At 40.3% G+C, this 22,841-nt stretch overlaps 1 protein-coding gene across 1 annotated transcript in view; it reads left to right on the top strand.

Moving 5' to 3' along the window:
• Positions 1 to 3,415: 3,415 nt before the first annotated feature.
• Positions 3,416 to 22,841, top strand: part of LOC104072254 (laminin subunit alpha-3-like) — a gene marked incomplete at both ends in the record, with an annotated part of 42,181 nt that continues 22,755 nt past the window's right edge. Inside the window, 6 exons of the mRNA XM_009579234.1 lie at positions 3,416 to 3,568; positions 14,133 to 14,250; positions 14,853 to 14,971; positions 16,243 to 16,413; positions 19,429 to 19,526; positions 21,012 to 21,127. Coding sequence (XP_009577529.1) covers positions 3,416 to 3,568; positions 14,133 to 14,250; positions 14,853 to 14,971; positions 16,243 to 16,413; positions 19,429 to 19,526; positions 21,012 to 21,127 — 775 coding nt within the window. The remainder of the gene's footprint in view (positions 3,569 to 14,132; positions 14,251 to 14,852; positions 14,972 to 16,242; positions 16,414 to 19,428; positions 19,527 to 21,011; positions 21,128 to 22,841) is intronic.

Here is a 22,841-nt window from a genome sequence, read left to right as displayed (position 1 = left end):
CTTGAGTGACTCACTTTTGGGGTCTCTACAAGGCTGGATTGCGGCTGTTGCGCTATGAATAGGGAAATTGGAAAGAAGGTGCGGAGGGTGATCCTCATTCTGACGAAGGGAGCAGGCAGCTCTTTGGCGCTGCTATCCCAAGCACTGAAAATAAGGCAAAGAGAGGAAGAGCAGCCCCAGCTTCATTTCCACTGCCTTGCCATTGGCCTCTCTCGTTCAGCTTGTCATTTGGTGATCTGTCTTTTGATGAAGCCCATAGTACCCGGCAAATCCAGAAAGAGCATTTGAAGGTCGTTTAAAGCTCTTCCGCGAGGTGATCGGTGGGGTGGACAGTCCCTTCATGGGCAGCTCAACCGAGGCTCTTAAGGCAGTGCTGGACATACGCTGTGGAAAACAGTATGTTTCTCTTATTTAGCACATTGGCACAAGTGGGACAATGACTTAATAAGAACAGTGTTGAGTGAAGAGATGTACTGCAGTGTAAAATATTTCAGCAACTGATAGATAAGTGGCATGCCTGGTTTTGCCTGCCAGTCTGTTCGCAGTGGTGAGCGGGTGTGAATTAAAGTTTAACTGCATACCTGTCCTGCCCTGCCAGCGGGGGCAGAACTGCTCGGTATTAAATAGTGAACAAATCCTTCATTGTTGTCACTTTCTAAAACTTACAGGCGAGACATTTTCATCCCTGGGTGTCTCTGGTCCACACTGGTGTGTTTCAGTGAACTCCTTCATGCAGTTCCAGTTTTCTCCTTCGCTCAGGAGAACCAGGGGAAAGGAGGGTAACAAGGTCACCAGCAAATGCACACCTGCCTGCCTGATGAACTGCAGCCAAAATCAAAGAAAGTCTCGAGGCCCAGTCTCCTGGAATGGAGACGTGTCCTGTAGCAGACACGTCTGAGCTGAGCACGGCGTGCCTGAGATACTGCCAGTGGGAAGCAGGGAAGGCTGCTCTGTCCAATAATTTATTTTCTTTCATTTTTTGTTTTGCTGCCTTGTTGGCAGGGTTGCTGGAATGTACTTTAAATAACTGAAACTCCAGCTGTTGCAATGAAATTCTTTGAATTATGTGCCCAAAAAGAAAAAGATGGTATCTTGAGTTCAGATCAAGTGCTCTGGTATACTCAAATCACATAGGTGCATGTAAATGTAACGCTTGCATTTAATACTCCCCATTGTTTTCTGCTCATTCAGCCTTTCTTTGAGGCTGTTTCCAGATCAGAGCTGAAACTGCCATAGCAGCAACTGTTTCCTGTGTATTTCCAGCCTGATCATTGTGAACGTGAATTTAGATCTAAAGACCGTGTTTCGTGCACGTTATAAAACTATTTAGGGAAGCTTGTACTGTTGTAACATATATATGTCAGAACTCCAAGTATATATTTGTCAGGAAAGATGCTCTGATGTGGTAACTGCAGTTGTTGGTGCATAGATTGATTTCTCAATGTATTGATTTTGCCGATAGTGACACGATGTTCTTTGTCGTCACTGCAGAAACTGGCAACGTTGCCTGTAGCTAGTACGGGCTGATGTGGTGTCTGCTGCAGCAAACTGCATCTGAATCCAGCAGTGTCCTGGCATATTGTAGTTTGTACGAAAATCAGCCAAACCATCTTCTCTAACAGAGCTGGAGGAGAATCGTGTTATAACATGACCCCAGACATAGTTAACCAACCTATGTATGTGAGGATTTAGTAGGTCTCTAAACTACATCTTGAATTCTCAAGAGTTAACCCTCAGCCAGGTTGACACCTGCAGTGCTGAATCAGAACATTTAATAGTAGTCATGTCTTCTGGAAACAACATCATACTCTAAGCTTTCTGGAAGAGCAGGATGAGGATGGAACCATTGCTAAATGCAGATGCTGAAATTATCACTACTGATGCAGAAATATTCAGTGAACATCTATGTTTTGTATTTAAAAGACACAAGATGGTGTATTTGTATCACATGAGAATGATGAAGTTGTTTCCAATCCATTAGTAACTATGGCAGATGTTAAACAAATTCTGCTAGAGATCAACATCTTAAATTCACCACGCTTGCAAGAATGTACCCAGCAAGAATGTGAGAGCACTAAAATTATTCCCCTATTAAAAGTGGACAAGTGTATGATTGCTCCAGTTGCTTTACACTGGTTAGTCTGACAGCAGCGACAAACAAAATACTGGCAGTTATATGGGATTCTGTTAGTACTTAAAAGGTAGGAATATACTTCATGCCAGGCAACATGGTTTGCGGAAACAATAAAAGATTTGTCACATCTTTTTGATGAAAATACGCTTAGCTGATAAAGAGAATGATACAAATACTACTGTATTTAAAACATGGGTCCAACACAGTGTCAGGACCTCAAGCAACTGTTCGACTGAAGTAACCATTAAGAGGTACTGCCATTTAATGAAAATGTCATTTTTCTATTGGGGTTCTGCAAAGATCTGTGCTTGGCACAGTTTAGCATTTTCATTGATTATCTCCACCCAGTCACTGGAGTAAGAAGTGAATGGGACACTGAAAAGATCCCTTAATAACTAATTACAACGCTTCAGCACTCATCTTAGTAGACTGAAACGCAGTTTCTTGAAGATAAAAATACTGCTTGTGGGGCAAGCCAAGATGCCAAATTACAAGACAATTATTAAGTTTCCTGAAGTTTATTCATCATTATTGTACAGAAGAGTACAAAGAGCTTTAGAGACTATCAAAGGGAGATTATCAGGGCATCTCTGGAGTGTGGCTTTAGTTGTGGACTGGAAATTGGGCGGTAACTTCTGCAAATGAAGATACAATGGGATTCTTTAAAGGGAAACTTAAGGGGAACACTGTATAGGATCCATTGCATTTTCCATGAGTACATACTGTTCAGAAGTCTCTGATCCAGAATGTATTATAATGACATGAAAAAGATGAAAGCTGTATTATAAAATTGTAACACCAAACTTACAGGCAAGTAACAGAGTATTTTTTATGGTTTTATTAATATCAGGCTATGTACATATGTGAATATTTCACGGTCTTTTAGGAGAATTGAGGATAATTTGTGTGTCGGTCTTAATCCAGTTTTAAAAATCTTTGTTTCATTAATTTCCTGCAGACACCCCTGCAAACATAATATAGGTAATTTCACCAAAGTATCAATAAATTCACTAGTAAAGAAAGACTTATTGTAGTTTCCTTAAAGAGATTTCTGAAATTTTAGTTTGTAACATAAAATTTAGTGTGTTTCAGGATATAAATGTGTAATTTAATCCCCAGGTGAATCATTTATACATTAAAAATTACACTATATAAAGAGAGAAACAAAATTTAACCCATTTTTAGTCAACGCTCTAGTTCAGAATCTCAATTAACAATAGCATGCGGCTGCAGTGCATAAGATTTCAACTGAGACCATCTTTTTAATTTATTGTGTTTCAGGGGCAGTTTTGTGATTATTGCAATGCTGCTGATCCCAGTAAAGCTCACCCGGTAACCAATGCAATTGATGGCACGGAGCGCTGGTGGCAAAGTCCTCCTCTTTCTATGGGCTTGAAGTACAACGAAGTCAATGTCACTTTAGATCTGGGACAGGTAAGTGCATGAGCTATTGGGTGAGGTTTGATCATTTCTTGCATTTATATACAAGCTTTGCAATTGGGAGAGATGTTTGAACTGATGATTTCAACTTCCAACACCACACCTTTTTTATCCGGTTTATGTTCTGTATTTTTTCACCAAGTTAACTTCATTAAAGTGATTGTCATCGTTGGGAATTTTGATGATGTGGATTCTTGCCACCGGCATCACACAATGGCTTTGTGCTTTCTTGCACAGATACTGGAATTTGTTAACCTGATGTTACCAGGGGGATTGATCGGTTGAAACTGGGGCTCTACATTCCATTTCATATTCTCCTTTTCCGTGAGCCCACAGAGATATTTCATAATCTCTTACCATACACGCATTTTGAGAATAATGTTTGGAGTCTGCTTTTGCCTTAGGGGTCCTTCTGGTTTCTCTGTCATCCAGCAGGATCTTCAAGACAGACAGTTTCTTAGAACAGAAAAATAATTATAACATGGTCTAAAAGGGAAGGGACAGCAAAACCAGTGTAATATGAATTAGTAATATGACAGTAACATGAACACCTGCATTTCCTCTGCAGGCGATAGGCAAGTAGCTAACAGTAAAGCCTCTGTATTTGTATTTTAAGTCATAGGGATGGATTCTCAGCTGCCATAATTGGGCACTAGTCCAGTGAAATTAGTTACGCTCTGCAAGTTCACACCAGCTGAAAATACATGGCTATAAATGTATGTTGGGGGCTGCAAAATATACATATGCATATATATTTTGGACAGTAGTAACTGTTTACTGACTGATTATATAGGACAGGATTTTTTTAATAGGCTTTCAATTTAGTTGACAGCAAGGGGAGAAATAACTAAAGAAAAAAGTTTCTCTGTGAGACACAACTGCCATTTTGTTGGGGATCCAGGTGCAAACCATTTTACCTCTTCTGTTACATGGGTTTTTAATGCTCCTGTCCTTCACATGACCAGAATGGTTCTCATTTTGAGAAGATCTTAATTCCGTGGTTTTGGATCCAGTATACCAGCAGTGCAGAAATGCTGGACAACTTAAGATAGAGAATATCAGTAGTTAAATGAAACTACTGTGATTTTTGAATTTGCATTTCTATTAAGTAAATTAATAACACGCCTGTTTTCTTGGTTGTTTGCTCCGTGGTACCACGAAAGAAGGGAGAGCTATGTAGAAGCTGATGAATTTTTAGGCCACAGCGTCCACGTTAGCCTAGCACACAGTGGTCGGACCTATCTCTGAGTTGTGTTGCTCTTTCTGTTACGCTGTAGGTTTGAGGGGTGTTGCATCCCCTGATGCCTTGTGCTCCTGTGAAGTGAGTTGCTCATTCTTTCCCAGCAAACTGTAGGGAAGCGTGTCTTTCAGGCCGGGCATACAGAGTAGGGACACGGAATGCGGAGCAGGGTGCTATGAATAGGCACGGGAAGGCAATCACCTCCCAGTAAAGCAGACCTTACCTTCTGAGCTGCTTGCATCCATCGTGGTGTCTGCAAGACGCAGGATTAGGTTGCAGGCTGTAATTTGTCTTGCAGTGTAGTCCAGCATATTTGTGACCAACACCTGTGCATCATCATCATCCACTTGTGTAGCACATTGCTCCATCCAAAACTTCTGTTCCCACTCCGTACTTGTTAGCTTCTTTGGAGGACCTATTGACAGACACCTTATTTTTTATGTGTTGAGTAAACTTCTGAGAAACCTCCTTCCTTCAGAGGAAGGGTGTGGACTGTGTGCCCTCTTCTCATGGGACTCCTTGGAGACCAACTACTACGTGCTAAAATTCTTGTAGTTATTAAAGGATTTCTCAGCGGGAGCCTGTGTGTTTCTCTTTACTCTGGTACCACTTGGAAAGGCGACTCTGAACTCCCTTACTTGGAAATGAGGGAAACCCAAGACAAAGGTCAAAATGACTTCAGGTCTTGTGATCAGGAAGGGATAATTTTAGTTGGTGGATGGATGAGGGTTTAGTAGGATTCATGTGATTTTGTTTTTTTTTTTTTTCTTCACTTTCACAGACGTTATCTCATATCTGTGTTCAGTTAGTTAAACCTTAATCTCAGGATTTGTTTGAACTTGAGATTCACTTTTGACATTTTGCCTAGTATTCTCATACCTCAAATTCATACGGTAGCGCACAATACTAATAACGAAGAAGAAGATTAAACGCTGTGACAAAGTCTACTCAAGCGAACAGGTAAACACTGAGACCCCAATTCACCTTATTTCAGGGTCCTAAAAATTAAGAGCTCAGTGTGTGTTAGTGATGCAGACTTTCTTAGTAGTTGACAGAGACAGAAATTTTCAGAGTGCAATTCCCCTTCAAGTGAGTTAAAATGAAGGTTTTGGTCTTTAAGGAAAAATAAATGTTCTTAAACTTAGATGTATGCCTAAATACCTTGCAGAACCACAGGCTGTAATATTGAAAAGATAGCAGGGGTGTGGGTTTCCTCATTGAGTAGTTGTCCTGTTCTTCATTTTGACACAAGGCACCTTTTTCTGCAAACAAAATATGGAAATGTTTTTGCGTGTGCAAAACATGACAAAGACTAAGGTACATATGGGTGCAGGGAAGCAATGACTGAGTTGTAAGTTGGTCATCGAATATTCTCAGTTAGAGGAAGCAGAACTCAGTGCAACATCAAAAGCTTTTCATTTGCTGCGTTCCTGCCATTATATCTTTAAGACTGAGAGCAGAGTCCCAGTGGAGCCTTTTGCCATGGTCTGACGACAATATTTAATTGAATAGTTGCACCACGATGGACGTTTGAGCGCTCACTACCATGGAGCTGGAACAGAACACCCACCTGCTGCCGTTTCTGTTTCACAAGGGCTAGGGGTGATTTTGAAAGTCAAAATCCCTTCAGGATGTTAAATCTTTCTGCTAGAAAAATGCTCATTTTGCTGTACTTTGTAATATGAGAAAAGGCAAAAACCTTAAAGCAAAAGCCCTGCTTTACTTCCCTTTCTGACTTGTATATAGTTACACTTCTACACTTCTAATCAATCACAGTCCTTCTGAATAATAATTATAATGTTGATCCCTGAGGCAGTCTCTCCATCCTATTAGCATGCCTGGTTATATTGTGGCTATTCCTGACTTGTTTAAAATATTTGGATCAAATGAAGTCTCATTTATTCCTTTAATTGGTCCTGATTTTTCCAACATAGTTTTCAACATATTTTAAACTTCTGAATCCAGCATGTCTGACTGAAGTTCATTGCCCTTCCCCTGACTCTTTGGATTGCCTAATTCTAGCAGGTGTGCCCTCATCTTTGGCTTTCTTAATGCTCAGCAGGTATTACAGTACTATTCCCCCAGGTATTTTTCTGAACTCTGTCTTCAGAAGTAGAAGATGAAGGTTCAGGATAACATGATAGCATATGGTGAAAAATAAATGTCGCACTTCAAAAAGCGTAGTCCACAAATTTTATTGTTGCTTTTAGTTATGTGTCATTTCTTTACTGTGCTTTTGTGGCAATAATACAGTGCTGAAAGACTCAGACTTGGTGAAATCTTGTGCACTAATATGTTGAATAGTTTTTATGTAGCGATATTATTAGTAACTGCTGTAAATTAAAGGCACACAGTGGAATGTAATGTCCAAATTAGTACTTTTATTAGGGAGGGAGGGAGGGAAACTCAACTATAAATTTAAGATAAGTGGTATGTCCTGTGGAGGACTTGATGCTTTTATGTTATCTGTCATTAAAGCATGTAAACATTTTGTAAAAAAGCCTTGCAGTTTGGCAAATCTTCTGAGTTGCTTTTATATGGTAGGTATTTCTTATGGGTTTAATTTTTGTATTTGATAGCAATCCTTTATAGCATAGCTTTACAAACAGTATTTGTTGTTGGGAATATTAATCAGCTATTGCTAATTGTTGTTATTAAAAACAATTGTTCTTAACTTACGAAAGATTGACATAATTTCTTAAAATGTATCTGAAGTTACAGCTAATTTAATGCCATTCTGTAAAATATAGTGTCCTGTAGGCCCTTCTCCTGTAGGGAGAAACTGTCAAGGTGGTGGGAGATTTATCGTAAGCTGCATTGAACTCAGCTTCCAAAAATTGCATTCATTGTGCTTGACTATTGGAGACTTTATATTACCGCTGACCCTGAAATTAGACCTAGCTCTGGTGTGGAATTGCGTAACCTCTGTAATAACACCGAGAAGCCCTACAAATTGGGGCACGAGAACCACTGCATAAAGCTTCTGTGGTCCTACAGAACTGCCCCAGCAGAGAGGCAAAGCCTTTCCCCTGGAACCCCTGCACAGCTCTGCCTCCACAGCTGCACAGCTGTCGTGGTTCATACGGGGGAGAAAAGGGGCCTTTAGGTCTGGGGAAGGTACGATACTGTCCCTGCAATATCCAAAAATGGGAATGCTAACATCACAGAGAATCTTCGGTTACTTCGTATTGGAGAACTCTGGTTCTGAGTATTTCAGTTTGTGCAGGAAGCTGATTTGGGATCATGCCACAAAACACTATGCTTTGAAGCTAGTTGATTTTGGTTCATACCACAGTAAGGAGAATCTGCTTGTGAACTCTAGATTGACACAACTTCAGCTGATCAAGAAGCAGCTGTCTGATAAAAGTTTCTAAAAGTTGTATCAGGTAATGGAAGCTCCATTTATTCCTCAGTCACGCTACAAGCAGCTCATTCTGAGCTGAGCTGCCAGCCCTAATCAGGGAAGTACCCTAACTACATCCTTTCTTGCTCATATATTATCCTTTAAGATGTAGTCAATGTGTTGTGTTTTCTTAAAGCTTTAATTAAAGACCTTTTGAATGGCTCAGTAATTTTTTTCTTATGTTTGCATTAATAGATCTATGTCATTGGCTTTAAAATGTGTTTTGGTATTAATTTGGTATTATTCTCAAAATGAACAGAAAAATAATCTTTCAAGTCTTGCTCTCCTTAGCTTTCCTGACACTGTCATCCTCCAGTTCTTCTTCAGCATCCCTTTAGGAAGGTCTTTGTTCCCACTCTGATCTCACTTCCCTCCATGTCTGTACTTCTGCTTCTCCCGCCTCCCTTCCTATGCCCGTTCCTACATGTTGCTTTCATTTTGTGATATGTTGTCCTAAACACCTCACTTTCAACTCAATATAGTAAAAGCAGCACTTCTGCTGATAGCCTCCAACCCTCCACACTTCCCTGTGTTTCCTTCCAGCGCTGACAGTATTACTGTGTTCTTTTTTTCTTTGGACTTCAGCCCTCATAAGGGGATGTTTCTCTCCTGGACAACTGAGATCTGAATCGTACAAATCCTCTCCCATATGAATAGCTTCAGTGTTCTGTGAAGAAATAGGCCATATGTAAGAAATAATAAGCGTTGAGTTGGTCTTTGTCCAAATCCCAATGGAAAAGTGGCTGCATGAGAAATTGCAGGATAATAACTGACAATCATTGATGTATTTGCCTCCAGCCTTGGCAAAAAGACCAAGGGCTGATTGAACCTGGACAATGGACTACCCTTTCCTTTCTGGAAGCATTCCTTCCTTCCAGAATACTGCCTGTAAAATGTGGAGAGCTTCTCCCTTCTGGTCCTGCCCATCGACTGTGATGGAGAAAAGATGTGTCAATAAGGCATATTAGCAGGCACTGACTTGCATAACTAAATAGGCTTTTTAGCATCAGTGGCTAGTTAAATGAAAAAGTGATAATGAATACAGCATGTACAGCGCTAACTGAACAATGTTGGAGGTCCTGTGCTTATTCCTGGCTTCTGCACCCCAGACTGTGAAGCTGGCATGCAAGGAATGACTTTGGCATGCTGTGCAGTGGGAGCCTCTCCTGTCACTGTCACTGTTTACGCGCTGTTAGCATTGCTGTATATAGGTGTACGCAGTTAAACTGGATGGAACACACTGGATCTAATGCCTGTCAGATACTACCCACAGGGGATTTTCTCTGCACCTCTGCGATAGCTACTTTTCCAGATACCCAGAAGAGTAGCTGGCAACTGCCAGAAAGGGTAGGTCAGCGCTCTCTAGTTGGCATTTTTTTATATTACAGTTTCGTCTGCAAAATACATTGTTGGGATTTGCCAAATACTGAGTGTCAGGAGTGTTTTATTAAGTGTCTGGATCTGCAAGTGTGCCTCAAGGCCTACTGAGAGGTTGTTGAAGAAAGGGGGCGTTGACCTCTTTGCAACCTTAAGAAATCGAAGCCTTTAATTTTAATCAGAGTACATGGGATTTTTATTTCATTTAAATAGATTGTTACTTTTATGGCTTGGTCTTTGAGAAAAATCAATGCTGAAGACCTTAAGGCTTCATTACATTAAGAAACTAATGGGCATGCACATGCCAACCTTGTGCAATCAGTGGCCCTAAGGTGTGTTCTGGAGCAGGTGCTAAGCACAGTTCACACTTCCTTGAATCCCACTCCTACATCAGCCCACATCTGAGAGGTTTAGTTTATGTACTGAATGATCATCAGCTTTCTGCCTCTTTCTCACTTTCTTTACTGACATATGGAGCAAGTAGAGAAAGGTTGCGTGTCTGCTAATGCAGGGCATCTTTTGTAGAGGTCCTTCAGTGCAGGGACCTCGCTATCTTCTGAGTAATGTGCAATGCCAACCACAGTGTCATTATTCAAGGTAATGTCAGAAGCCTAGAAGAACAGTCATATTATGTTGAGGGAAGTTTTGGTGGTGTAGATATATCTGCTAAAACAGTCTGAGGAAATACCATCCTGCTAGAAAGAGCTGTTCTCTGTACTTCTACAATTCAAATTACCTGAAGAAGGATTGTTGTGGTATCTTTTTGAACACGTCTTGAGATCTATAGAATGCCTCAGATAGATGGTCTACCTGACTTCAGTTGTGTCCTTGTTATTACCACGGTCCAGTACTTTTTATTCTTCATGAGGCAAAAAGGGAGAACAATCCTTTCCTACAGGTGCAGCACACAGCAGAATGAACGTTCAGAACATAGTGTGGTTTTCTTTTGTACTAGTTTATGTCCCGCACTTAACTAACAAGTCATTTCAGTATTTTAGTATTCTGTTTTGAGTTTATGGTGGTAGGAATGGAGGAAAATATGCTATACTTTTGTGTATGCATATCTAACTTTCTTCCATTTGCTTGTATATTTTAGGATTCAAACAAATCTTGGAAATTCGTCTATATAAAGAGTTGTTTAAACTTTTAAGGAGAAAATAGAGAAAAGATTTTAAATGAATCTTATTGCAATTTTTAGAATTCTTATGAGGATGCAATGGATCATAGGAAATTTTCTTTCTGTTGGGTTAAAATAAGTAGTGTGCATGCCGTTAGGGATCATGAATACCGTATTATTCACAATAATGGTACAGTGTGATTCTCAATCAATTTAAATGGGCTCTTTTAATACAGTCTTAAATTCACCTGTAAGGGCTTCTATAGAAATGTTTCTGTCTTTATAATGTAATATTGGTAATTCCTAACACTGAATTATAATTTCCATTCTCAGATGAGGAAGACATTTTGCTCGTTCTTAGTGTGCCTTCATTTTGGCCACTTCATCCTTTAGATGCTTATGAAAGGTTATAGTCCAGGGTGGTACTGATGTATAAGTGAGCACGTCTCATATTTCTTCAGCAGTGTGGAAGCACTGTAGAAATGGAATTCACTGCTCCTATTTTACTCACACTTATGGGAAGGTATCGCCTGTTACGAGAGACGAGACTGGCTGTGTCAGCACTTTGAGTAGCATCTGAGTAAAAGAATATAATAACTGTATGACAAGCTGAAGCAGATGTCATCTGCTTTTTTGGAGAGTAGGTAGAAGGTCATTGTTGTGATGATTCCACAGCGTGACTACAAGCAGTGGGGTCCTGGAGAAGGCAGGACCTTTTCTGTATGCTTTTTTTGTTTCCTCTTGAGCTTTCTAAACCACTTGTCTTGATTAAGTCTGTATCAATAACACACAGAGTGTTATCCACGCTTGTTAACATGCATGTGAGGATGGGATTTTTGGAGAGTAGGTAGAAGGTCATTGTTGTGATGATTCCACAGCGTGACTACAAGCAGTGGGGTCCTGGAGAAGGCAGGACCTTTTCTGTATGCTTTTTTTGTTTCCTCTTGAGCTTTCTAAACCACTTGTCTTGATTAAGTCTGTATCAATCAACACACAGAGTGTTATCCACACTTGTTAACATGCATGTAAGGATGGGACTCCCAAAGACCTTAAAACATAGGGGAAGCAAGACTGTTAATGGATAGGCAGTTGCCTGCCCAGTGCAAAGCTGGTTTGAATGGGGCAATGCCCCTTGAGAGATTCAGCTGGCCAAAAGCAAGAACATGCAGCACTTTTTTTTTAGGAATTTCAGAACTATTATGCTTTCCTGGGGGGATACCAGTCTTCATACTGAATGGCCATACTGGGTGACATGTAATGTCCTTATTCTGAAACTTGCCAGTCAAGTAGTGGAAGTTACTTAGGCAAAGAGTATCAGAAGCTCAGTACGAGCAAATCTTGCCACCGTCCCCAAAGTATTCACCTATTTCTGACAATCAGCGTAGAGACTTTCCATCGGTAATTTAAGGGCATTGCTCCACCTGTGCAGTCCTTGTGCATAGTTCTGGGTTCTGTCATGGTTCTGTCAACAGAATGGCTGCCACTTGCTTTGCTCAATGCTGTTGTCTAGTAAGTTATTTTCCATATGTAGATACTGTCTAGCTAGTTAGGTACCTAAATTTAGTATCACAGGAGGTGAAGTTGGTGCTTGTCAGGCTGTGTTAAGTAGGCAGGATAAATTCCAACACTAACATGAAAGGGTTTTTTTCCCCCAGTTATCTCTCCCACTGCCCTAGGTCAGCAACATTCAGCAAATCAACAGTTTCTGAAATAGGGTTTCAAGGTATGACACCTGCTGCGGCAATGCCTTGGTGTGTGTAGAACAGGCGGTTGCCCCAGGTAGTTGTTGTATGTACTGCATTAAATGAATGCACAACGAAAAAACTTCAGTTTCTTCTGCTGGGATGTGAGATATCATGAGAGCATGCTCCACGAAGTCCTTGAATTCCTCTCATTTCTCTGTGAGAAGGTTTTACTTTCTTCTGTGAATACTTCTGATATTCAGAAGCTGGTGTCTGAAATAGATGTGTGAAGATTGAGGTTGCATGGAGCCATATGACTGCAATGCACATGTAGCCATGGGATCGGCATGTGCAGTACTGGTTAGGGACAAATATTTCCAGGTATCTGCTCCACTGCATTGTTCACCGTTTGCATCTGGCTTTTGATGGCCCCAGCTGGTACGACAGCTATTGCATTGGTCCTAGCTGGCAGCTGAATGGGCCAGGCACGGCAACAAATGCTGTTCCCAGTTTGTGGTTGGGAGCTTGTACGCGTTTGTGGTTTGGGGTCTAATAACTTGTGCGAAGTATTAGCTTCACGGTTATGACATTTGTGGTGCTTGAGCAAAGATAAACTGCATGGGTGTATTTGATGTGAGGGCTCTGGCAGCAGTTACTTGACAGACTGTCGACTGTAACGCCCTGCCTCCCCCACCAAAGTAACAATCTCTTGCAAACAGATGGTTCTGAACTGAGGTCGTTGAGTGGGAAATTCCGGTGCATCTTCACTTGAATATTGACTCTACTTCGGTATCGGATCACTTTTATTGACAGCTCATATCCATGTTGTGGTTGTTTAAACTCTAAATGATCCTTAGAATCAATCTGTGTTCACCCTTTTGTGTAGAGGTAATTTTACTGATGTTCTGATTTTTATGGCTGTGGACTATCCCAAGAGGCTTACAGTAAGATTTCCTTTCTTGTCAAATCCATTTTTGCTCTAGTGTTTGGGAGCTTTCTATCTCTGTGATCTATCACTGTGATACACAATGAGCACCTAAAGAAGCCAGATGGGACTCTTGGCCTTGGGAACCTTGAGCTGATGAAGCTCTTTGAGCTGTTTCAGACAATGAATGAGCTACCAGTCATAAGATTCTCTCCTGTGTTATTTGATATCCACAAAACTCTGGGGTGGCTTACTTCTGTTACTCGGGAAGTCTGTCAAGTGGCAAAATTATCTAGAAATATTCTTAAAGTGAGGGAACAGGTGGCTTAGATTACTATCAAACGCAACCAAAGGAGTCCCGGTGTAAAGGGTAGGTGCATTTTCTCTTACATCATTGTGATTTTTCTTGACTACGAGCATAATTACGTGATTGAAATGCAACACAGATGTACCAGGATGCTGCAAAAGTATCTTAGATCAGTGATGTGTTGAGATGCTAACTTTTCAGGGTTAAGTACTGTACCCTTAACACACCCAAGCAATCAGTCATGTGCAAAACAGAACTGTTCTGAAATGTAAGATATGGCATTTAACACAGTCCTGTTGCAGCTTTCTTAATGTATTGGAGCACGTTGCCAGGTGAGGTAGCCTGCTGAGAATCTGGCCTATTATTTTAATGGGAATGAAACTGCAGAGGGTAACCTTCTCACTGTACACTAAAGAAAAGGTGTTTATTGGCATTAGCTTTAGTATTGCGGTACTTTTATAGAGTTCAAAAAGCTCCTGATAAGATCTATGTATATTCTGTTACCAGCTCTTCCATGTTGCCTATATCCTTATCAAGTTTGCAAATTCTCCTCGTCCAGATCTCTGGGTCTTAGAAAGATCAGTGGACTTTGGAAGAACTTACACTCCCTGGCAATATTTTGCTCGTGAGTATCAATTCTTGTGTCATTGCTCTTTTGTGGACAGGTTTCTGTAATCATTCGCCCAGTAGCAGAAAATCAGACCAGGGGTCTCACTGAAGATTTCAACTGCAGTGAAGACAGTGAACATCAAATACATTTCTCTTGTCTTAGTTATCCACAATAAATTAGTGACAAGAGTGTAACTACAAATAAGTTTGATATTTTGAAAGTGTAACTCAGCACATGAATATTTTTCAGTCTGCTGGGAATTGTTGTTTTGTTTTGTTTGTCGTGGTTTTTGGGTATGTCAGAACTACAGTGTCCTTCATCCCATGGGACCCTGGAGTTCCTTGCAAAAATAAAAGCGAAATACAAACGCAAAATCCTGGAGTACATATATAGCTTTTTTTGTGAGGATGTGAGAAATATTATGCCATATCTTGTCAGGCACCACTGAATTGCTTAGGAATTTCCATTTTTCTGTGCTGAGCGACACAATCACTGTTACTATTCAATTACGGGGGAGAATTTACCTGAAAGCACAGGGGATACTTCTTCGTTAATTTAAATTAGAACAATAGTGTTTATTTTCCCATATAAAAATAATTTTGTTCTCACTTGACTAGACTCCAAAGCAGATTGCTTGGAGCGCTTCGGAAAGGAAGCCAACCTTCCGGTGAGGAGGGACAGCGATGTCCTTTGCACCACAGAGTACTCTCGCATTCTGCCTCTTGAAAACGGAGAGGTAAGTGCTTTTAGGAAAGTAATGTGTAACACTGGAAGCAAACAGCATTGGTTTCAGAAGTTCGCTGTTTCAATAAAAACCTAGAACTGGAAGTAATTTTTCAGCTATGACTGCTTGAATCTACATTAATAAGTTCATAACCAAGCAGGGGATACATATTTATAATATAATACATGTGTTTGCAAAATGTTGCTCTGATTTGAGCTGTTGTTCCTTGCTAGGCTGTGGCCTGTGTTATTTGAATGAATGTTAAACTCTGGGCTGCGCTGATGGCTCCTGCTGACATTCTCCTTTTATGCCTGACGTGGTTGTAATCCAGATCTGAACTCCTTAAGGGTTATCCAGAGTTTTGATCTGGGGTTGTAGTTTCATATTAAAGTAGAATTTGTTTATTAACATATCTGTGAAATTTTTCTAATAAAATATTGTAAAGAATAATCTCCATAGAAGAACACTGCTGGTGCCATCCCCTATTATGTGCTGCATGACTTTTCCTAAAGGAATTGTGCTGTAATCAGAACCGTCACCATTCCGTTGTTACATGCTTTGGAGTATAGGAGCCATTTGAAAATAGAAATCTGTTATCTGATCGGTTATAAATAAGTGAAAGTCTCTTACTCAGTCCTCTACATGCACACTGGATTGTTAATTTAATAGAAATTCATGACTGCTAGGCTGCTGGCATCTGTTTCTTTAAAAAATAAAAAAGTGCCGGAGCCCTTGTTTTGAAAGTCAGATAAACCTGCTTTCATGTGAGGGGATTTTCTAAAGCAACACTGTGTACTTTCTTCCAAAAGACCATTAATATGCTCCCAGGCACTGGACCTGGTAACAATAATATTTTCCAGGAATGTTTGTGCCTTAACCCAAAAATAAATGTGCTTTGAGAAAGAGCCAAAACCTGATGTTTTTACTCAGGCAAAACTCTCATTGACACTATCAACTGTTAATGTAAGTATTTGCAACTATTCCTATTGTTTTTTTCCTATTGAAACATGTACTTTTTGTGTGTTACACCTACTGTTTTCAAAACAGATAGAGGCACTTTTTTTTCCCAATGTGCCATATAGGTAATGAGAATTAAGGAGAGTCCAAGACCAACAACACTTTTTCCCAATGTCCTGGCTTCAGTATGAAATGTGTAATTGTTACTGCAAATATGCTCAGAAACAATAGTAAGTTTTGGGATTCTTTTATTAATTTTGCTGTGTGCTGCTGCTGATACTTGCAGTTGATATATTTTAACAAAAATGTGCTTACTTCTTTGTTAGATTGTAGTATCTTTGGTAAATGGCCGCCCAGGAGCAAAAAACTTCACTTATTCCCCTAGTCTTCGAGAATTCACAAAAGCAACAAACATCCGCCTTCATTTTCTCAGAACGAATACACTTCTTGGACACTTGATATCGAAAGCTCAACGAGACCCCACTGTAACTCGTAGAGTAAGTACTGTTTTCACCGAGATATACTCAGCAATTGTATTCAGCATGTTAGAGGCCAAAAAATAATCAGAATGTTTCAACAATCGAATTTTACAGTGACCCACCTTTAAATCCTCATATTTTCTCCAGGTTCGTTTGAGACGAAAAGGTAATTGGGTCAGTACAGATGTATGGAGGGGAAGTAATGATTAATGATTTTGTAACAGACTCTCTTCTTTCCCTGTTTTTGAATATGGAAGGAAGTTGGGTGCATCACGGGAGCTATAGGGAGCCAAAGCGGAAATCTTCTCAACTGTCTTACGCAGGGCTGAGGAACTAAACCTCTTCAGCTTTATTTGACACTACCTTCCCTTGTTTATTCAAAGAAAGATTTTCAGGAAACAGTACCTGAGTTTCTGAAGGAACAGGAATCAAAGTGCGTACTCGAAAGTTACTATCTTTCTACAAACTGTTTGAGATGCCTAGGCGTTTTCAGTGGATTTTGGGCTATCCACAAGCTTGAAAGCCAAAGTCCCACTCCCATTCAGTGGGGAAATGTAAGGAAATTCAGCTCCCTCAAGGAAACACCGCATAGAAATTCATATACTTAGAGAGATTGCAGACTTCATATTGTATTGTTATTTTTAACCTTTTCATTTAAAATGAAGATTCGGTAACAATTGGAGGAAACCCTGGGGTGAGGCACTACACAAATGTGTGTGAGAGTTTCTGCATCGAAAAACATAAAACTATTCCAGTTACTTGATAGCACTCCCATTAAGTACTTTCATTGTCTAAAGTAAATTTTAAGATGTTGCTCACAGGCAGATGTAAATGCAGTATTTAGTGTACTTGACAAGCAGCACAGCTTTAGTGTAAGGAACTTCTGATGTTATCATAGCCGTGGGATGTAGGATAGATGAATGAAATGTTGAGTGTTGTATTAAATTGTTAAAAAAGAGCGCAAGTTTTCATTGTAGAGACCTTCCAAGTCTAGGAAAGAGTTAATATTCTTAAGAAAAATCTTTGTGTTAAACTTATTACAGAAACAGATGAAAACCAGACCAGTTCTGTTCTCCTATCCAAGTCACTGCCTAGCTTCCCCTGTTAATGGTTTGAGTTCATGACACACTGAATTATATACAGTATGTTTTATGTCTAAACTCTGGCAGTTTGGCCTAGTAATCATTTTGGCCTATTGCTAATTTGACTTATTACTGACCAGTGACAGTACAATTACTGTTAGTAGTAAAGTGTAGCTCCGTATGAAGCTACAAGGCTGTATGAAACTATGGACTGGGTTGTAAAGACTCTTATACAAAAAACAGTCCAATATGTTGGTGAGAGTCACAGTGATCATTTCTAGCTTTGCTGAAAACACTGAAAGCATAGGTTTTACTTACAGTTTGAAAATGGTATGCACAGTTAAAAATGAATGTGTATATTTGAATAGAGATAGTTCAGAAGGCAAAAAATATTTCCTAATCTGTATATCCCATCTACTGTTCTTCACCTGCCTAGCACAAAGACAGCTAGTTGGGAAATCTCCCTGTCTTGGGGAAGCATCTCATCTGTGCCCAGCCAACCCCACCTACATAAAAGTAGAGAATGTGTATGCAACTGAGACGAATCACAGAATGGCTGAGGTTGGAAGAGACCTGGAGGTCATCTGGTCCAACCTCCCTGCTCAAGCAGGGTCACCTAGAGCTGGTTGGCCAGGACCATGTCCAGACAGCTCTGGAGTACTTCCAGTACCTCCAAGGGGGTAGACTTCACAACCTCTCTGGGCAACCTGTGTCAGTCACCCTCACAGTGAAAAAGTGTTTCTTGATGTTCAGAGGGAACCTCCTGCGTTTCAGTTTGTGCCTGTGTCTCTGGTCCTGCCACTGGGCACCACCGACAAGAGCCTGGCTCCATCCTCTTTGCACCCTCCCTTCAGGTATTTATAGACATTGACTAGATCCCCCTGAGCCTTCTCTTCTGAGCAGTCCCAGCTCTCTCAGCCTTTCCTCATAGGAGAGCTGTTCCAGTCCCTTCCTTATCTTTGGCCCTTCATTGGACTCTCTCCAGTATGTCTATGTCTCTCTTGTACTGGGGAGCCCAGAACTGGACAGAGCACTCCAGGTGCGGCCTCACCAGTGTTGAGTAGAGGGGAAGGATCACCACTGAGAGAGGCTATATACACCACTTAGAGGGACTGTATTGTGAATAGAGTGAGCACAGGAGACATAACTGCATAATGTTTTGACCCTTTTTCTCTTCATCCTCCAGTGGCATTAAATCTGCCCGTTTAATTTTTCTGGGGGTACATAGAGATGAAGATTTACAACCAGCTCTCTGTTCTCCCTGATGCTCTTAAGGAGACAAGGAGACAACTTCTGAGCTACAAAAATGTATGCAGAAGTTACTATTGATATGTATACAGTAATGATATTTTCACTGAGTTGAACCAATTAAGTTTTTATCTTCTGTTGCCTGGGTGCCTGCAAGGCGTGAGGATGAGATACAAAGTGTTTCAACTTCAGGTCACAATTTCAAATCCAGTTTGAGTGATTTGACTGAGCTGGTGATTCTGGTCTGTTTCTAGTGTTTAGTGATCATGTCTGACTGAATGGGGAAACTGCACTGCCCATACCAGCGTGTCTGGTTTGTTGACCAGACCAAGGTATCACAGATTTATGCTTTGACAGTACTTTACATCTCCATCCTCAAGCTTGCTTTGAACAAGCTTTGGGCTTGGGTACTGATGGCTGCGTAGCTGCTGGGGAGTGGAGAGCTACAGCAATATGCATTTGGTGTGAGCTGCACAAGCCTGTTGCAATCAGAGTATCACGGGTATTGACTTTCATTTGCTGGTACTCATACTAAGACATAGACATCAACCAGAGGTTTGACCATTGGCTGCCTGACTTAGGCCTTTTGTAAAGTCATGCCTTTAAAATTCTGATAAGCAATGTTTAACAATCTGATGTTGATATTTCTGACATGATACAAGTAAGGGAAGACCGATACATACTTCTTGTGCTTCTTCCATAGTATTACTACAGTATAAAGGACATCAGTATTGGTGGTCGATGTGTTTGCCATGGCCATGCTGAAGTATGTAATGCAAAGAGTGCTGAAAACCAATACCAGTAAGTAAACTGAGCACGACATTAATTTAATATGAGAAAAACAATACATGAATGTTTTCAAATGATCCTTTTCACTATGGAATGATATAGTCTTACAGGGATTTTTCATTATGTTTAAAAAACTAGGATGATGCTAATGATTGACAAGAAAACATGTGAAGAGCTATTGTGTGTGAAACATAATAATAAAAAGTCTTTACTTAGATTTTTCTTTTTAATTGAAATAAGAGTTTGGCAGATTGAATAATTTTTTAGAAACCCTTAGTTCTTTTTGGAAAACATGGGTTGATATCACCTTCCAGCAGGAGGAATTAGAAGCCCAACTCAAGAACAGAGTTAGTGAACTTCCTGGAGGTATTGAACATTATAACTGAGCTCAGCCAAGACCCAATGGCTTTCAATCATTACTAGAAAAAGTAAAAACAGAAACTGAAGGAACTATCTCCTTTCCCTGTGAAGTTCCCTTTCCCTGTGAAGTTTATGATCTGCATATTGATTTCACAAGGAGTTAGATCAGGCTGCTCGGCTCATCTGCTACAGGAAAGTGACTGTGAATAATGAGGCTGTCTAAAACATATTTTAAAAGCCTGGTTTAAACCAGCGGTTGCTCTTATCCATGATGGTATTGAGACAAACTTTTATCAAGACAATGCAATATTTTCAGTTGTGTTTTAATGAAGAGTAAGTGGGTAGGTGGATGCCTCCTTTCCAGATGTCTGTGCTAGAGAAAAGTAAGTACAGAAGGTGTGAAATCTACGGGAATAGGATGGTTATACTCAAAAATTGTATTGTCCCTCGGTTATTAGACCACATAGATAAGACAGGAACATTGGAAAAGGCCTCTCCAGTCTCACGGTATCTTTGTTCCTCCTGGGATTCAGTTACTATGCATGATAGTAAGACCTACCCCATAATAAGAGCCTGCCTGCCCTTTAAGTAGGCTATTCAGCTAAATCAAAATAAATATGAACTACATTTTCTTGATGAATAGTGTGCACTATTTTAAAAATAACAAGATGAAATTATGATCTTGCTTTATTAAAAACACTAATAAAATTATTGTAAACAAAGCATAATGAAAAAATGATGAAGATGTGCATATAACGATGATAAATATTTTGATTTTCTGTAGGTCAACAAGCTTCAGCCTTGGAATGAAGCTAAAGTAGCTTCATCCTAAAGTGTTATATATCAGTTGATTTGATATTCTAGAATAAACTTTCATAATCTGGTCTATTGAATCCAATTATAAATGTTCTCTATAAGTAATTTGTGCTAATAAACTCATAATCACATGATTAAAGTAATCAATCATGAAGAATTTTAGGAATGTTCCAAAATGTTCTAATATTACTGTTTGACCTCCTTACATGTGAGCTTATGTCCTGTCCTTTCCACACTACGTACAAGTCTTGGACTACAATAAAATTAAGAAAAGAAGTTTAAATCCAGCTTCAGTACAATAAGAGGCTTTCATCTCTGTAGGTTTCAGTGTGAATGTCAGCATAACACTTGTGGGGAAACCTGTGATCACTGCTGCCCTGGATATAATCAGAAACAGTGGCAACCTGCAACAGCTGGGAGCACGAATCTATGCGAACGTGAGTAGCCTGAAAGATGCTGGGTTAAAAGGGACACTGACAGGTGGGTTGGGGTTAGCCATAGCACACATGTTCATGGAGCATAACTAGCACACTGCATGTTTTAACACCTTTTTTCTTTACTAAGAAAATTCTTTCCATACAGCAATAAGCAACAGATGATGCAATAATGAATATTATTTATGTTCTTCTCTCTTATTAAACAATGAAAATAGTAATTCGTGTGAGAATATTGCATGAAAAAAGTGGAAGCCTTCTTGTAGTACGTTGGGTCAACATGTCTCCCCAGTCGTAGCTGTCTGCTGACAGATTGTGGGTCCCCCCTAGCGGAGCAGAGACTATGGGCGTCTTATACAACTTCAAAATTTGCCTCCCCATCACCCAGCCTCTTGGTGTTCAGATTGCAGAGAGATTGCTCAAGGCTGCCTCTGCTTTCAGGCGCTTGAGCTGCCCTCCGTTCTCCTGCTGATGGTCGTCCCTCGCTGACCATACGTAAGTGGGCACAAAGACGTTCCTGGTGGGGAGTCCAGGCAATTCTACACTTGCACCCCTTTCCGTGCTCATAGTTGGGAGTTTGGAGTGCTTTAGCCCCCACAGACTGAGTAGTCAAGCTGGAGAAGCCCATTGACCTTTCTCCCACCTCCCCTGTGTTTCATTCTTTTGTTAAAGAATATGAGCATACGGACCCCCTTTTGGTGGAGGGGTACGTACTGTCACACACAGGTGTTTTGCATCCTTCTGGCCAGAAACCAGTGAGTGTGGTACAGACAGCGTTCCCATCTCTGTGCACATCCTATTCTGCGTTGGCAGCCTGCACTTTCCTTTGTGTCTGGCCTAATTTATTTTCCTCGCCTGCCATTCCTGAGAGTAGCGTACCCAGTGGGTACAAACCGTTAACAGGGGAACCTTATTTGAAAGCCAAAGAGATGTACCTATATAATTAGTTTGAGGAACAAAGAGATGGCTTGTTTAATCAAAACTGCAGTACTAAGACTGAGTGTTGAGCGGGGGGGAAGATGATTAAAATGTTTGATAGGAGATAGACATGTTGGGACACAATTTTTGGGCAATATTTGAAACCTCATTTAAATTCCTCTCTTTGAAAGGAAAACATTTTCTGCCAGGAAAGAGATAGACAAAGAGCATAAATAATGTCATGTTTTTTAAAGAATGAGTTTATAGAAGATCATCTACAAGATTCTGAGCCAAAACAACTTTGCTTCTAACTACCTCTGAAAAAATACTCTTTTTAGTATGGATTGCTCCTAGCGGTTTGAGGTGATTTGTTGAGAGCATTTGCCAGGTGCAGACCTCTTTTCCTGGCAGCCGGTAGTGAAGGAATTAAAGCAACCTCGTTAAGCTTCCCAGAAGCCTGAGGTCCCTTGATGGAAAGAGGTTGGTGGGAGCTTGTAGGGATAAGCCCAACCTTTTGCTATGAGTTTCCCAGTACTGTTTGGGTCAGCAAATGGCCCAAAGTAGTGAGAAGATGCTTGATGAGGTAGAAGGGGTTCCTATTCTCCTGTGAGAGAAAATGCTATTACTATAATCAGAGCAAATAATTTCCCATCGCTGTTAGAAGACATACTTGTAAGCTGTAGCTCATAGACGGTTTGGCCCTAGAGGCAAGGAGCTTTTATTTACATTGTAAATCTTTTTTTCTCTTCTTTCCTTTTCTGACTTAGTGTCTTGAACCAGCATCTCATTTGTGCAATGT

Source organism: Fulmarus glacialis, unplaced genomic scaffold (genome assembly GCF_000690835.1).
Source record: "Fulmarus glacialis isolate BGI_N327 unplaced genomic scaffold, ASM69083v1 scaffold9476, whole genome shotgun sequence".
Lineage (NCBI taxonomy): Eukaryota > Metazoa > Chordata > Aves > Procellariiformes > Procellariidae > Fulmarus > Fulmarus glacialis.
The sequence above is the reverse complement of the archived record's forward strand: the minus strand, read 5'-3'. Positions and strand labels throughout refer to the sequence as shown.